The sequence below is a fragment of the Muntiacus reevesi genome, chromosome 12 (assembly GCF_963930625.1).
Source record: "Muntiacus reevesi chromosome 12, mMunRee1.1, whole genome shotgun sequence".
NCBI classification, from domain to species: Eukaryota; Metazoa; Chordata; class Mammalia; order Artiodactyla; family Cervidae; genus Muntiacus; species Muntiacus reevesi.
Window position 1 is genome coordinate 20,122,091 of NC_089260.1, and position 18,138 is coordinate 20,140,228.

General features: G+C 31.5%; 1 protein-coding gene across 27 annotated transcripts in view; it reads left to right on the top strand.

The window, feature by feature from the left end:
- RIMS2 (regulating synaptic membrane exocytosis 2) overlaps positions 1-18,138 on the top strand; it is a 587,005-nt gene that overhangs the window by 300,389 nt on the left and 268,478 nt on the right. For 10 of the 27 annotated variants that reach the window (XM_065903241.1, XM_065903250.1, XM_065903240.1 and 7 more), the window contains 6 exons: positions 1,267-1,334; positions 3,122-3,241; positions 5,354-5,453; positions 6,369-6,492; positions 8,721-8,767; positions 12,069-12,181. In XM_065903241.1, coding sequence (XP_065759313.1) covers positions 1,267-1,334; positions 3,122-3,241; positions 5,354-5,453; positions 6,369-6,492; positions 8,721-8,767; positions 12,069-12,181 — 572 coding nt within the window. Of the gene's footprint in view, positions 1-1,266; positions 1,335-1,461; positions 1,671-3,121; positions 3,242-5,353; positions 5,454-6,368; positions 6,493-8,720; positions 8,768-12,068; positions 12,182-17,874; positions 17,923-18,138 lie in introns of all 27 variants that reach the window. The other 17 variants (XM_065903235.1, XM_065903237.1, XM_065903246.1 and 14 more) reach the window with 3 other exon arrangements.

Genomic DNA, 18,138 nt, shown 5'->3' on the forward strand with positions numbered 1-18,138 from the left:
AGTGAATGAAATTCATAATCTTTAACATGGTGTGAAAGGCCTCTTAAGCGGACTGGTGCTCCTCTTCAGTCTCAGGTAGTACCACATTCTCCCTCGTTCTCTTTGGTTCAGGCACGCTGGTGTCCATCAGGGTTTTTTGCAGAACCATCTTGTTCTTCCTGGAATGCTTTCCTCCGCTTTCCATCTGCCTGTATCTTTATCTGTCCTTTATAGGGCACATATTTCGGTCCTCAAACATCATTTATTTAAAGGTTTTTGCTGACCCCCAAATCTAAATTAAATGTTATGACACTCTTTCAGTGTTTTGCACATCCTGTATGACACTGATGATTTTTTATGTTTATCTCCTTTCTGCTGAATGTCTCATTGTTTTACCCCTTACCTTGAGGTTTAGCACAATGCACAGCAATATGAAGGTGTTTAGTAAATATTTTTAAATAAATGGAAATATGAATGGAGCTTAACAAGATGTGCACATGTAAATGAAAAACTTCTTTTCCAAAGGTAAGACAAAAAAGGAGCACATAAGTTTGAGAAATGGATATTTATTGTGAGTTGCCAATTACATAAAATATCTGAAAAATTATTTGAGTAGAAAATTTATTTTTAGGAGAATGAAATTTCTGAAAAAAAGTTGAAAAATTGCTTCAAAATAATGTCAAGTAATTCATGATATTTAAGGGAAGTTTATATTTACTAACAGAAGTTGAGTGAACCTGTTTTGTCATTTTCATATAGATTTAATCTTTTGTGTAGCCAATTCTTTTTTTAATCACTCAAAAATTTTAGGTTTCAGCATTAAGGAATATCATACTATATTCCAGAAACATTTAATTACTTCATTTTTCATTATAGTGGTTATTAGCAATCCACTATTTAATTTTTAAATGCTTCTTAATCTTTGGGGAATAAACTTATGTCTGTAGGCCAGCATCAAAAAAATAGCATGAGTAAGACATCGCTGAAAGTCTTTTTCTTTTTTTCAGAATATATAATTTTTTTCCTTTAAATTCCTGTTTATTAGTAGCTCTCTCTTCTCTTGCAGCAGTTTTGTCCTGTAGAGTTTGTCTAGAGTACATAAGTATTCTGCATTCTATAAATTTACTCGAAATCTTAGCTTTCTCTTGGCATACATAGTGAGTGCTTACAGATAAAGTACTTAAAGCTAGAGGGGATCACACAGTTTAAAGTGTTGCTTATGTCTTTGTCTGCCCTTTCTTTCGCCGTCTCCTTTACTTCCCTCTTTTGTCTGTCTGATTCTCACAGGAGATGTGGATCACAACTGGTTGGACCATACGTCTTGGCATAGCAGTGAGGCATCCCCAATGTCTTTGGTGAGACATGTGGGGCCTTACTATCTAATTTCTGTTATCATTTCACTTTTCCTTTTGGATTTACACCTTTGCATGTTTTCTTTTTGTATCTTTTTCTCTCTCTTTTTTTTTTATCCCACACCTATAGGGGACAGTCAAAAGGGAAAAAGAAAAACTAGTGAGCAGGCACTTTTGTCGGACTCTAACACCAGGTCTGAGAGACAAAAGAAAATGATGTACTTTGGTGGCCACTCTTTGGAAGAGGATTTGGAATGGTCTGAGCCTCAGATTAAGGACTCTGGGGTAGACACGTGTAGTAGCACAACCCTTAATGAGGAGCATAGCCATAGCGATGAGGTACTGAGACTGCCTTCTAACCCACTCACTTGGTCTTCGTTTGCTCTGTCACTCATTCAAACGGAACATAATAAAAGGACAGGGCATTTCAGGGGTCGATATAGCATTTCTTAAGGTGCAGAAAAGAAAAACAAAACCAAAAGAAACCAATCAACCAAAATACTTCTTGCTTGCTTTGCTGTTTTTGCTTTTTGACGCATACGAAAAAATGTCAATGAAAGTAAAAATTAGGAACAATGGAATGTTTTCTTTATGGTCGCATGAAAGAACTTGGTAATGTTATTATAAATCACAAATATAAAGAATTTTTTTTTGGATTGGCTTATTTGACTGCTTGCATATATTTTCCTTGGGATGAAAATTAAATTATTGACAGTTTGAATCCCAGGTAAAAGGGAGATAATTGGGTCTGTTTGCACAGAAAAAGTTGTTTTTCTTTTTTCCCTTTCACTGTCATTTTGCTCTTTTGTTTTACTGTCATAGCATTTTAATGTAGTATCAATTAGTATTAGAGCCTTTGCCATCTGCTTTGGTATTTATTGTTTGCTTTTAGTATAGTGGGACTTTTGAAATCTTTTTATCATATAGATGTGATTTACTGGAACTTGTCTTTTGCCTGCTAAATTTTGCATGAAGGTGTGCATGTTAACTTTTAGATAACTGTGGAACTGTGATTACACAAATCGTTTACTTTGTTATTTGACATATAATATATAATGGAATTGTGTCATGATTTAGAAAAGGCTTGAGAAAAACTAATATTTTCAAGGTTGTTTAACAGTGTTTAACAATACCCTTGAATTATCAAATAAATAGATCAGAAACCTGAAAGAGTCAAGAAACCTCCAAAAATGAGCAATGTAATCTATCCTCATGTTTGAATTGGACCTGTTTCTCCCATGCACATTCATTTGGAAAGTTACCTAGCCTTGTGTATTTTTAATAATTTTTATCTAGAAACCTATTTCAAGAAAACCCTCTTCAGTTTTCATTTTTTAATTTAGCTTGACCTTTTAACTTTTACTATAATAAAGTCTTTCAAAGTCTTCCAGAAGAGTTTGAAGATGAAGTTCTCATTTTTAAATGAGTTCAATTGCATAGAATTAGAGTCTCTTTTCTGCCTATCATTTTTAATCTTCAGTGTGTAGATAATTAGAGTCTGCGTATATTTTTAAGATTTATCAGTTTTTGTAGAACTATATAACTTCAGTATTGTGTCAGAGCATGTTAGAATTTGAAGTAACTGGTTTTTTGAACAAATGTGAGATATTAAAATAAGATTATAAGCATAATCTTATCATCTTATTAAATTTTTGACCAATGTTTTGACTGAAAGCTGGTTTGTGTAATCATAACACTTTGGAAATTGCAAGTTTAGAGAGATTGTACAATAAAGGGTCATTTATCATAAAAGAACATTAATTTTTGTGTTTATTGATGCAATATGTCAGCACCCTGTGACGTGGCAGCCATCTAAAGATGGAGATCGTTTAATTGGTCGCATTTTATTAAATAAGCGTTTAAAAGATGGAAGTGTACCTCGAGATTCAGGAGCAATGCTTGGCTTGAAGGTATGTGATGAAATATGTAAGATTCTCTATACTCCTTTATAGATTTATCAGAAAAGCAAAAGATATAATAACTCTATACCAATTTAGTGTTTTTTTCCATTTTCAAGAATTCCTAAATATTTGCACTCATTTTTCAAAACCTTTTCATTTCCAAGTATTATTTAACAAGTTGCCATTATTTTACAGTAATACATATTTATTTAATTTTGGAAAATAGAACTTGAGTTATATACTTGAATTCTAAATACAGTGCTTAAGCTTATTTTACCTATAGTTGTCCTTCAGGTCTATGTATGTGTTTCTATTCTATTAAAATGATAGCTTTGTTCAATTATCAAATGTGCAAATGTGGGAAATATAACATATGTATTACATAGGAAAATAATCTGTATTAGCGTAGCAAAAATATGTAGGTGTTTGTATGTGTGTGTGTGAGAGAGAGAGAAAGAGAATAGTGTTTGAAGTCTAAAAACTCAGAAATACTTATGTTAGGAGATTTAATGTAAATACTGATTCATATTTTACTGTAAAATATCAGACAGTTGTTTAAGTACACCAAAGAAGGTTCTGTTTATTTTTTGTGTATCTGTAAGGTGAATTAAAAACTGAAATGTGAAGAGAGTTTTAGAATTGAGTCATTGCTACAGAAGTAGTTGTATAGAATCCAGGAAGAGAGATTTGAAAATTTTGATTGTAAATAAAGCTGTGCGTCATTTATTGGGTGGTTGCCATGTGGCTGGCACTCGTTTGAGCACTTTATCATTTTACTGACTCTCAGATAAGAAATAAGCTTAGCAAGGTATTGTAACTTGCCCATGGTCTCAAAGATGGTGATGAAGGCGATAATTAAATCCAGATCTGCCCAGTGCAGAGTTAGAACTGCAGTATAGTATAGAGGTCGGGATGCCTTGGCTTGACTTCTATTTATAGCAGTTACTAGCTATATGACATTAGGCAACTAAACTCTTAGCCTCAGACCCTTCATCTGTACAACGGAGATAATAATACTGAGAATTATTATCTAGTAAGATTAAATAAAGCAATATACAAACATTTAGTACTGTGCCTGGCACTCTGAGATTTCAATGATAATAATTATAGTCAGTATAATTATTATTAACATTTTTCAAGTCAAGAAAATTTTAGTATATTAACACAGGGATTTAAGCCCATTTATCTATACATGTAATTTTCAGAACCAAAGATTTGAATAATTAGTTAATATTAACTGAGCTGCCGCTGAGTGTTATTCACTGCAGTTGGGGAATAAATACATGGAATAAGATAAATCAATAATTTTTAAATTCTGTATCTTTCAGTCAGTTGAGAGGAGGGGAAAATATCTATTCTAATCAATGAAATTAGTTATGATTTTTGCATAATTTGCTACAAAGTTGATATATTGATTGATTGGCAGTTCTGAGAATCAAAGCATTAATTTTTAAGAGACTAGTCTTATAGCTACACATGTGATTCCATCGCGTTAATGCTAGTCTCTGTTTTTTTTTCTTTTTCTGAAACATATGTGGTAATAGAAGCAGAAAAATTGGGATGCAGATGGTCCTAAAGTTTATATTAATTTGGATGAGATTAAGTAAATTTTGTAATTTTCTCAGGAAAAATCCACCATCATCATGCACATTGTTAATGTGCCCCAAAGATTACCAACTAATAAAATTTTTAGACGATATCATAATTATAGTAAAAGTAACAAATTATGTAGTATGATACTTGACATCTATAACTAGAAATTTATAATTAGAAATGTTAATGTAATTATATGTAATTATGTAGTATTGTGTAGTAACATATTTTTAGAAATGGCAAAAGAATTCTGTAATAAAGGCAGAAATTATAAATTGTTTCTAAGGTATGCAGCATTTTCAACAAATAATTGCTTAAATTGTAAAACATTTGGAGTATGTATACTTTGACATATACCTTGACATATACTCAGTTCGTAATAATAACACTATATTATTTAAAAGTTATTTTTAACATAATAAATTATAATTTCAAACTTGCAAATTATCTAGTTATGTTTTACTTGAATCTTCAGCTGTGTTCAATTGAACAAAAATGCCTGTTTTAACATTTTCTTCTTTTAAACAGGTTGTAGGAGGAAAGATGACTGAATCAGGTCGGCTCTGTGCTTTTATAACCAAAGTTAAAAAAGGAAGTTTAGCTGATACTGTAGGACATCTTAGACCAGGTAGGTTTCGATTTTTGACTATTTACACTTAAACTGTTAAACTTAGTAGTTATGAAAAAGTTGTCCTCATTTAGAAGTGACTTCACTGGTAACCAAAGTTTCATTTAACTTAAATATTAATTTTTATTCATCAATGGAAAGTTGTAGCTATTAGTTCTTGAGTTACAGTAGATAAAAAGATTTTTATATTTACTGATCTTATTTTTTTGTTGATGGATATTCCTAGTCCGTATCTCAGATGAGCATAATTTGTTTCCCATAAGCCTTATTTCTTTTGAAGAACTTCTAGTATAGTTTAAAAAGCAAATTTCATGGTTAAATATGTTTTCCCTGAAATGTGTCACTCCTTATGTCTTTGATAATGGATACTATTGAAGAGATCCTTGAATGCCTTGGAGAGGATTCAGTGAATGATCAATGCTAAACTTTTCATAAAAGAGATTAGGCAAGTGCTCAACTACATATGTATTGAGAATCCTAGAATACAGAGTTATACATTTTTCAAAGAGGCAATTGATCTTGATAGTTTCTAGAATTGCAATTTCTATTAAGAAATCACAGACAAGAGTGATGTCACCAAGTAGGAGACATAGGTTGTTCCCAACTTGCTTCCCCTTGCAGGAACAACTAACAACTATTCAGGGTTAGGACACTGTTGAAAATAATTCTAGATATCACAGAGATGACTTTTACATATCTTTCCTCTGGTCTTTCCTTGTCCTTTTGTGTGAAATTTACTAATCATCCCAGTCATCATATTTTATACCATTGGAGCTGTTCTCAATATGTTTCTTATTCCATAATGGTGCTTGTATTCTACAAAATTGATTGCAGTTTGAGATTGCATTTGTTTCCGGTGCATTTTGTGAAGTTAGGTTTTCTTTCTAAGATTATCATTGCTGACACACACCACAGGTGATGAAGTGCTAGAATGGAATGGAAGGCTATTGCAAGGAGCCACGTTTGAAGAAGTGTACAACATCATCCTGGAATCCAAACCTGAGCCCCAGGTGGAGCTTGTTGTTTCAAGGCCTATTGGGTGAGCTGATCTGAATACTTTACACATGTATAAATTTGACTGTGTGTGCATGCTCAGTCATTCAGTTGTGTCTGATTCCTGTGACCCTAAGAACTGGAGTCCACCAGGCTTCTCTGTCCATGGGATTTTCTAGGCAAGAATACTAGAGTTGCCATTTCCTCCTCCAGGGTATCTTCTCTACCCAAAGATCAAACTCCTATCTCCTGCGCTGGCAGGTGAATTCTTTACTACTGCACCAACTGGGAAGTCATAAAGTTGACTACTATTAAACAATTTGTAATATGCAGTTCAATAATATCTGATTGCTTTATAAAACTAAACTTTTTTTAGGATAGTGCTTTTTACTCCTTTACTAAAAACACGTTATCAAAAATGACATCTTTTTATCTGTTCATGCTAGAATATATAATTACAAAAGAAGAAAATTTAGGTGTTTATAATTTTTCTTAGGGCTTCTCTGAAAGCTCAGTTGGTAAAGAATTCACCTGCAAAGTAGGAGACCCTAGTTCGATTCCTGGGTTGGGAAGATCCCCTGGAGAGGGGATAGGCTACCCTCTCCAGTATTCTTGGGCTTCCCTTGTTGCTCAGCTGGTAAAAAAATCTGCCTGCAATACACGAGACCTCGGTTCAATTCCTAGGTTGGGAAGATCCCGGAGAAGGGAAAGCCTACCCATGCCAGTATTCTAGCCTAAAGAATTCCTTGGACTGTTTGTTTTTATTTTTTTAATATTTAAGATAATTTTTATTATCTTAGTAACTCAGTAGATAGCTAAAGGATTAGCAGAAGGGGACTATAGCAACAGTTATTCTCAAAAGAAGTTTCATAATCTGTGGTTCTCTACATTGCACGAGAATCAGCTATATTCTATGAATTTTATCTGTTTTTTCCAAAATGGAGATTTAATATAAAAGAAAGAGACAGGTTAAGGGCATACTGTTTCTAGATGGAGGCAGCCACTTAAGGAAAAATGAACATCTTTAAGTTAACAGATAAAAAGTAAGCAAACATCAATTACTCTTTAACTTTTTAAATTGTCAATAAATATAATCCTTTTTAGTAATTTTTATTAATAATCATTTTTATTATTATTTTAAGTATAATCCTTTTTAATCTAGTGAATAATTATGTTTACTTTTTAATTATGTTGTTAGAATTACTCATGAAATACTGCAGCAGTATTTCCTTTACAGAAGCTTGTATTCTAAGCCAATATAAAAGAGAAACCTATAACTTGAAAAAGCAATATAAAAATATATAAACTAACAGTGAATTATTAAATGCATGTCTGGTGTAAAAGTATTCCAGGGTAGAAACTGGATATTTCTCCTTCTTATAGAATAATAATGCCTAGTTTTAAGTCATTTAGGATGAGTTTTTCATGATGAAATTGCTTCATGAAGGAAATTACTTCAGTTGGTAACTTAATTTTCAAAATGTTCCTTTCAAAAGTAATGAATCTATCACATGAAATTATATCTATTTTTTATTTTGTCTTTTCATAGTTTTGCTATATGGTTAAACTATTACCTTAGGGTATTAATTAAATAAATGTGTTTCTTGGTATTAAGGAATTCTCCAATCACATTTTTGTTTACTATTTAAGTATTGTTGATGCAACTTTTTGAATGAGCTTAGCCATTAATAAATATCATCCTTGGCAAATCTCAAACAAAAATGTGCATACTTTAGGTGTAAATGCATTACAGAGTAATTATGTTAAGTCCAATAAAAACATGTTTACTTTCTTCTTAGTAGAATTATGATGTTTAAAAAATTTCAGTCACAACCCAAGTATTTTAATTTTTATTTTGGTGATATTTTATTTGAATTTCAATGCTGCTGATTTGAACAACAGCAGGTACAATGTAAAGAGTAGAGTATAATTAAAATATATCTCTAAAACTTACCTTGTTTTGAGCATAAAAATTTTTTGAATGGAAAATTGTATAGTAAAACACATAGGAAATGAATTATATATTTTCATAAATCTGCCCCAAATGCATGTAATTTTTCATTTTTTTAAGTAGGAGTCAGCCCCGAGAACTCTGATTAGCAAGCAATAAAGTGCTATGACTTTTTTCTCCTTATTTATATAATGCTTCTATCATGCACAGTTTTGTTCATTTTGCATTGTCCTGTTATAATATAGATTAATAATTGTCATAATAGTAGTTCCTACTACTTTTTAAAACAATTTCTTGTTTTTTTTCTTTTTCTGTCATTTCAGAGATATACCTAGAATACCTGATAGCACACACACACAACTGGAGTCCAGTAAGTTTCATTTATTTTAGGAGAAAATGTCATTAATAAAGTCATTCATCATCTGAGTCAAGTGAATTCTTTATTAATATAAAGCAAGAAATATAGTACTGTTATCAAGTATGCAGTTGTATAAAGATGGAAGATTTAGTATTATTTCATGTTATTGTGGAAAAAAGTACAAAAGTCTGTATCTTAAGGTGATTTTTTTAAACTACACTGTCTTAACTACCATGTATTTTTTAGATAGCTGTATTAAGGTATATTACTATAAACTGAACATATTTAAAATGCACAGTTAGGTAAGTTTTTATATACATGTGAATCTGTCATATTAAAAAATAATGAACATGTCATCACTACTCAAAATTTCACCCTCTCCCCAAATTTCACCTAATTTTAAAATTTACTACTTGGTAACCTAATCCTCAGTAAATGTGGGGAATCCTGAGGACAATCTAGTGAATAATTACATATATGTTCTTATTTATAGTTTTAGAAAATGGGTAATAGTTCTGATTTAACAAAGTAGTAATGGAACAATAGACATTTAAGTTGAAATAACATTAAATATATAAACATTTTAAATTACTTGTGTTTGAGTGCTACTTCAGATATTAAGCAAATATCTTAAGCAAATATAAGTTAAAATTATTATAATTTTATATATTATATAGACATTTAAAAACTATATAGACATTTTAAATTACTTGTGTTTGAGTGCTACTTTCAGATATTAAGCAAATGAATTTTTTCTAATGAATTAAGTTCGTTGACTGATTAATAGGCAGGCATGCTTTGAAGGAAGAGAGGGTTGCAGTTTGAAATATGTTGATCAGGATAGACCACATTGAAACAGAAGATTTGGAGCAAGCTTGGACAGAGTGACAATCTGAGGAAAAAGCTTTTCAGGTACAGAGGGCAGAGTTTCAATGGTGCTAAGCCAGGAAAGCCTAAGATGCATTTAAGAAAAAGCAAAAAGACTGTTGTGGCTGCAAGAGTGAGCAAAGAGAAGAATGGCAGGGGGGAGGACAGCGAGGTAATGGGCAGCCAAACTGCAGAGACTTTACGAGGCACTGGGAAGAATTTGGCTTTTACTCTAAGGGAAATCAGGAGCTACAAAGGATGTTTTTGGGGAGAAACTTATATTTTACAATCTGGGTGCTGTGTTGAAAAAAGACTAAATGAAGTGAAAGCAGAGAGACTAGTGAGAAGGCTATTTCAGTTCTTGAGTGGTGAGCCAGTGGTAACTTAGACCATGATGGTTGCAGTGACAGTTGACAGTGTACCATGAAAATAGATGGGTTTTTTACATGTATAATTATGAGTGTAAATTAAAAAAAAAGAAAAACTTTACCAGAGAAGTCAAATCATTTTGGAATGACTTAGCTCTAAATTTTAAAATTTGATTATATGATATATTTGCTTTAGTACCTTTGGCTGGTTGCTAAATTATTTTATTCAAAATAATATGATCACATAAAATTATAAGTACTAGCATAATGATATCATCATCATCACTCCTATTTTGGATGCCTGGAACTGTGCTAGATATTGTTACTTATACTAATTTTCACAACAGTCTATGATGTAGGTAAAATTTTTATTCACTTACATCACCCAGATATTGTATAAGCAGTATGGAATCCTTTGTCTTATTGTAGCTATTTGAAAAACCCCTAGGCTACAATTCCAAAATTGTTTCTGTTAGGGCAGGGGTCCTTTCTCAAATAAGATTGAATCCTGTTTGCTTTAGAAGTTGAAGAGTAGTTTTCTCCAAGGCCTAATTCTTAGCCTCTATTTTTAGTTCCTCAGTAAGTTTTTCTCTTCATATAATTTTAATTGCCACATGACTCCTAAGTTACATTATCAAAATGATCTATCATTGTCCCTTCAGCCCTGGATATTTAAAGAATATTGAAGAATATGTTCTAAGTGTCTTCCTGTTACTTGAAGCTTAGCTTATTTCTTAATATAAAGGCAGTATTCTTTCCACTTCTAAATGCTATGAAGGTATCACCATTACTTCTGATCGCAAGGCTGACAGTTTTCCCCTTCATTTTACACTGTATTCTCTCTGGAAATGAATACTATCCACTTAGGACCCCAATTAGGGTGGCACTTTACATTTTAATTTCTAACACTAATATCTCCTTGACATTTGGTCCCATCTGCATATCTGTTGCCTGCTTTGCATTTCCCCTTGGATGTCTTTGCAATGTCGCAGGGTCACTGTGACAGGTCCCAAATTAACTTCTCCAACCATTCCTTTACACACAGAACTTCTCCACGGTTCTGCACCCAAGGAATATCCTCTGTGTCCTGTGCAGAGAACAAGACATAGGGGACCATATCTGGTTACAAGCCTTGAACTCTTAGTGTCCCCCCTTTTCCTTAATCTTGCATATCTAATTAATTTGAGTCCTAATTTTCTAATTTTGTGATATTGCCTCAATTCTTTCTTTTCAGTCCATTTTCCAGTCATTCCTATTCTTTTTATATTTTATTGAATTCCACTTATTCTTAACTATTTTTCATCTTGCTCAATTCAGACACTTTAAATGAACGGTACAGACATCTTCCTCAAATGCAGTTTTTGTTACCTTACTCATAAAAATTTAGCATGGATATTTTATTAGTGCCAAAATTTGTAGCCCAGAATTCCAGGCATTTAATTCTGTCAGTATCTCATTAGCCCCATTTTATTTACTTTGCAATTTGTTCATTCCTTTCCATACGAATAAATTCATACACATAACTTCTGGGTACTGAAGTTCTGCTTTTTCTGCTCTCCTATATCTTTTTTTCATAGCTCCTCACTTTCTTTTTACCCATCTAATTTATTATATCCTTCCAGATATGGTTAAAAACCACTGCTGAAAACTTTTCACAGTTAATATTCTAGTAATAACATTTTTAGCATTACAAGTTTAGACCATGTTTGAGTTACTTTATTGATTTAGGTTTTGGCTTGGGGTTTTCCTTCTTAAGTTTCTATTTTTAAAATTTCCTAGTATATTATTGTAAGGTATGAGTTTAGAACACACAACAGATGAAGTAACTAGGTTCTGATGTCTGTCTCTACTATAATTGGCACAGAAAATGTTTCACCCTTGGTCTTTCAAGAATCCCTAAGCTGCACTTACACTTTTAAAGAAACCCTTTAAGTATATTTAGAACATTGTGGCTAAGAAAAAGGTCTATATAATGGAATTTTGTAGGTATTAAAAATAACTTAAGATATATGGTAAAGATGATTAAATACTAATGAAGAATCATTGTTGTTATTCTTTGTGTATAATTGCCATTTCAGGTTCTAGCTCATTCGAATCTCAAAAAATGGATCGTCCTTCTATTTCCGTTACATCTCCCATGAGTCCTGGCATGTTGAGGGATGTTCCACAGTTCTTATCTGGACAACTTTCAGTATGTAATCACTAGATTAATTTCTCTTTTTGGGATATCAAGTAGTATTTTTACTACATGATGCCATTTTTTTGTGAACCAAGTCCTATTTAGAATATAATTGTGTTTTTCACCATCAACTTTGTCGTTCTTAGTAATTTTAATTAATTTAAATTCTATTATAATTATCTAATGGAATGCTTTCTTTATTAGAGCTAGATTTTTCTGGAATTTGGTGGGAATTAGAATTTGTGATGCTATCTAAAACCTTTTTCAGTAAGTAATATTATTCCAAAATTCAAGGTCATGATTTTTGCTCAGCTAAGAAAATGGGGAAATATATAATAGATTACTGAGTATATCATGTGACTTTCATATTAAGTGACCCCTAATTTGAACATTTTATAATAAAAGTTAAAAATTAAGTTATCCATCTTGTACCCATATTAGAAGAGCTTTGCAAATCTAGGCTTTCACATTTTATTAATTTCTAAAGTTGTCATTCTGTTTTAAACCATTTAAAAATGTTAAAATGTATCCACTTATATTTTAGAAACAAACAGATTAATATTGATACTAATTCTGATGAGTTACTAGCCTGAAATTTTATGAGTATTAAGAACTCTTTAGATTCTCAAAATTCAGACATCGGATTTTGGATAATTGTTACTGTTATAGTTAAAAGCAAAACTGTTCTTGGTCTAATTTAAAAGCAATTTCTAGCTTTGTTAAATTAGGTACAGATTTTGTCCTTCTATTTTCTGGGAGAAGGAGAAGTATTTTATTTTTCTTAAGAGTTTCCATGATTTAGATGAAGATACAGGAAGTATAAGCAGAAATAACATAGTAAAAGTCATTAGGCACATCTGTTCTGAGACTACTTCAATCTCAAAAATGAGAATAACAAAATATGAAATATTATTAGGAGATTGTAAATGTCTTACTAAAATGGATTTCTTCTCTTTATTATTTTCTTTTCCTTTCTCTTTCATAAACAGAGTGAACTTTTTCATTTGAGGACAGTGGTGTTTTTTCCATTTTCCACAATAAGTAGCATCTTTCTACTTATTCTCTTACATACATTGACAGCACAAATGTTGACATTTATGGTTACAAGTATATGTGTATTTTCTTCCACCATTTTAGAAAGTGTTAGTAAATGTTAGCTTTTAATTTTTAATCATGGCTTCCCTTAGATAGTTTCATCTATAAGTAAAGCACTGGGTGGCTGATGATGCCAGTATATATTAAATCCATGTGTGTGTGTGTGAGTGTGTATGTACTTAGTTAGCTTCAGTTGGTGAATGAGGGAGTGGAAGTTAGACTCCCATAATAAGTAAGTACCACTTTGTTGCTGCCTCTTTTGAAGTCTCAAGGTTATATTAGAAATTGAACTAGGAACAGAGGGTTCATAGTATGGGCATTTAGACAGATTTTAAATTCAACTACTTTTCCTCATGGTTCAAAGTGAATTTGGTAGAAAGGTAAGACTATTAAATATTTGGAGAAAACATAAATTTAAATGTATATAGTACTTGTGTTTGTAAGTGATTGTTTAAAATGTATATAATTGTAATTTAACATGTGTTCCATTTTATCATTTTTTATGACCTAGAAGAAGTGTGTTCCAGCAAGATAATGTTTATAAATATGATATATATTTCTTTTGGTAAATTGAGAAAGCACAGATAAATAAAAATTTTAAATCACCTATATTCTTGCCACTAAAGCATAGTCATTCACATACATATAAATTTTTAAACAGAACTATAATAAATCTGTGTATACTGTTTTAAAACTTGCTTTTTTTACTCAATGTATCATATACATTTTCCCTTATTTTTTTAATTCATCCTAAAATGATTTTAATTGCTCTTTAATACTCCATTTTAACTTAATTTGCTATTATAGGATATCTTGCTTGTTTCTAATTTATAGTATTTTAAATAATGATGCCATAGAAATCCTTGAATATAAATCTTGCATATTTTGTTAGGACAAAATTCTTCTTTTGGGATAATTTTTATCTCGATATAAAATTACAATGTGAAAGAAAAAAAGCTTAAGATTCTTGAAATCTCTTGCCAAAACTTTCCTCCAACATATTTTTGCCAAATTAAACTACAATTATCAATTCAAGTAATATATGTTAAGATCTGTCCCCTCATCAGTTATAATACTAGTAGCTGAGAGAATACAGCAATGAGCAGAGGATTTTACCTTCATGAAACTTAATTTTGCCTTCATTCTATTCATGCAGCAAAACTAAGCAAGATACCCTTCTGGATATAGTATTTTCCTTTATATTTAACACCATTTTTGCCAACTGGAGACAATTTTTGGTTTGCTCTAATGATGCAGAGGTTGGGAAAACATTTGTCCACTTATATCACGCTTCAGGGAAACACCCAGGAAGTCATAAGGCAACATTATGTTTCCTATATCCTTCTGTTCTACCTTGGGATATTTTTGATTTTTAATGAGATTTTACCTGGGTCCATAACTCACTTATAAAATTATGACATTGTTAATGTCTGCTAACATAATGTCTGACAAGATAATTTGTATATTATGTGAGCTGACCTCCCTAATATATTTATGTTGGTTCATGGACTGGTATTTTCTCAAATATATATATATATATATATATATATATATATAAAACACATTATTTAAACTTTCATGCACAAGGCTGTTGTTGATAAATTTAAAAATATTATTCCATTTATTTCTTCATGCTTGAAATGTGCTGCTAGCTTGTTATTATTCTCGGGCATAACTATGAAAGTGCCATTAATGTGTTTGGTGAGAAAATCTGTATGAGCTTAGGTTTATGACACCTGGACTGTATGTTAGTCTTTTCGGTGTCAGCAATCCCTTATTTTGATTCTTTTTTAAATTTGTGGTCTTCCATAATTTAGCAGTTTCCTTGTTTGGAGGATTGCTTCTGTAATTCTCTCAATACTTTAAAATTAATTTCAGCCTTTGACTAGATTTTTGATAGAGTGTTAGTTAAGATATAGCCTTTAGCTATTTCAGAAGTGAGAAGTGACTCAGAATTTTGTCTCTAGGACACATTAATCCTTATTGACAATCATTGTTTTGCTTCAGAGTCTGTGGCTAACTAATAGCTGCAATGTTTTTACCTGTTACTTTGTTTTAATATTTTTCTGACTCCATTTTTAGTGATGAGCTTGTAAATATTGTATATATCCATTTTATGCCCATTTAAAGGGACTAAGTAGCTGAAGAATAGGTATGTATTCTTTTTATCTACTTAGAAATTCAATAGCCATTTTCAAACTTTCTATAAATGAAAATTTTTTCTTTTATCTTTTATATTTCTTTGTTACAACCTTGTTATTTTAGAAGCATTATGTAAGAAGAATGTCCTGAAGTTGGTAATGCCAGATGAAGTATGAAGGGACATTAAAAATGCAAAATAAGTCATGGTGTACCAATTCAAATTCTTCATTTGTATGAAACTGAATTGTTACAGATATTATCAGACATTTCATGCTTAAAATAAATGAATTCATATTAATCACAAATTGCAATGAGATGCATAATACTTCACCATTTTTTGATGAAAAATCCAGAATCTATAGAGATAGAAAGCAGTTTAGTAGTTGCCAGAAACTGGAGCAATGGGGAAATGGTAAGCGATTACTTAATAGATGCGGAGTGTGATGACTCATGACTCTTCTGATGTGAAGAAAAAGTTTTGAAACTAGAAGGAGGTGGTAGTGACACAGCATTGTGGATTCACTAAATGCCACTGAATTGTACACTTTAAAATGGTTAATGGCATGTTATTTTAATCTCTTCTCAATTTAAAATAATCTGACAGAACAAAATATGTTTACATAGCCAAGTTTAATGCATAAGCTTGTGGGTAAAGGTTAGGTTTAAACTGGCATAGATTTTAGACAGTTGATTTAAAAAATCTATGAGTTGCTCATTTGAGGTCATTTTGGAAGATGGAAGAATGTTGTCCTTAAAGGATTACTTTATTTCAAAGCACTGTTTCTTTGAAAGTAAATGTTTTAGTTTTGAAGTAATATTTACTTGCAGAAGTCTTTCATTACCTTGATATTTTTGGTCAACAACAGGTAGGACAGTTGGGAAGGCCAGAAAAGTAAGCTATATTTCTAAATTGAGTGCATTGTTAGTCCTTTTCTTCAGCATGGCTGGCTAATCTCTATGAATTTCAAACATCCCTTACCCTTTGGCTAGAGAATTATCCACTTAGGGTTATGCAGACAGATACCAGGAACATACTCCATATCTAAACGTTCCTTTCTCCCTTTGGAAATGTCTCCTCATGAAAGGGAAGACAACTGAGATTTGAGGCTGTCTTGGTTTTCGGAGATAAAGATGACTCATGTGGCTGAATGATAGTCTGCTTTAAAGATTCACTTTCCTTTGGGATTTAGATTATGTCTTAAACTATCATCAGGTTTTGTCTGATGATGGCTACATTGGACAGCAGTCCTCCTAGTACTTATTATCTGTTTCCATATAGCAGTGGAGATATCTGAAACCTTTAACTGTTCACAACTGTTAATTAAACAAGAGAGACATGCATGAAAAATGTGAGAGATGGGATAGAATCTTGGTGAAACAACAAGAAGTAAATGCCCTGATATCCATTCCCAAACCCAGGAACTTGAATCTGATTTTGTTCCTCTTGTAACTGTTGGCATGTCTTAATAAAGGCACAATGTTCCAATGGTTGTGGTATCTTTGGGAAGCTGTTTCAAAATGAAAAAAAAAAAAAGTTAGAAGACAAAAGAAATTTGATTTTATTCTATGAATTTGACATAGAATATTTACCTTTGAAACTGTCTTACTGTTTGAGATTGCACAAGTATCTCTAGGCCTTTTTTAAATATCTGTTTCCTCATCTACATACTGGAGATAACAACAACTACTTCCTAGTGTTGTTTTAGGCAATAAACTTGCAATAAACTGTTATTGAAAGCTTGAAAGTATATAAAGAACTGTATAAACAAAAAGAAAAATATTATGGTCATTAATAAGTATGATTAGCTCTAAATAGTGTTATCTCAGGTGGTACACAATAAATGTCTGAAAATGATGGTTAAATACTAGTGCCTAGTATAGATTCTTAAAGTATGAAGCAATGAATTATCCAGTGTGTTCCAGCACACTTTTATCTTTCTGTGTTTATTCTCTTAAGAAATGATAAAGCTCACTTGGCTAATATTTTTTAGACTTTTGTTAGCCATATTCCTTTGGAAAGTTATATAATTACTTCTACAGATGACTTTTCACTAATAGTTCTTTAATGTGTTTTTGTCTAACTTCCTCTTGGACTGTATTTTTTTCTATGTAGTGTGTTTAAGGATGATATCTGAAATATCTTGACTCTCGTATTTTATGTTTACACTCATTCTTTCATAATATATGAGCCCGATTATATTATTTTACATTCAGTCTTAATACCTGTTATGTTGGTACATTTTAAAATCTGATTTAAAATTTCTCAGATTTCATATAGTTCTTAATCTGTTTTATAACTTTGGGAAAATTATTCATTATGTTGAAGTACTTAATTTAGATATATATTGTCATGGAAAAATGTATTTAAGGGATAGTTGTATGTGTTTTTTACTTTTGGTCTTTTAGTTCCAGCGTGTTGTCCTTTTTGGTTTTGTTTTATTGCTTTTTTCTTTAATTTTGCTTACCAGAGCCAAAGCCTTAGTAGAAGAACAACGCCTTTTGTTCCTAGGGTTCAGGTAAAGGCCTTGTCTGCCTGATAGAATCTAAAATTGTGTTTTAACCCTTATTTGTATGTTTTTGGAAAATGCGTAGTAGGAAAACTTAATTTGGTATGTTGCTCCAAACCATATTATTGACTTCCAAATCATTTTATGAGCCAGCTTGTAAAATTCTGCATGGGGATTAAAATAAAGTAAAAATTTAAAGAGACAATCTTTGTTAGTAATTTTATA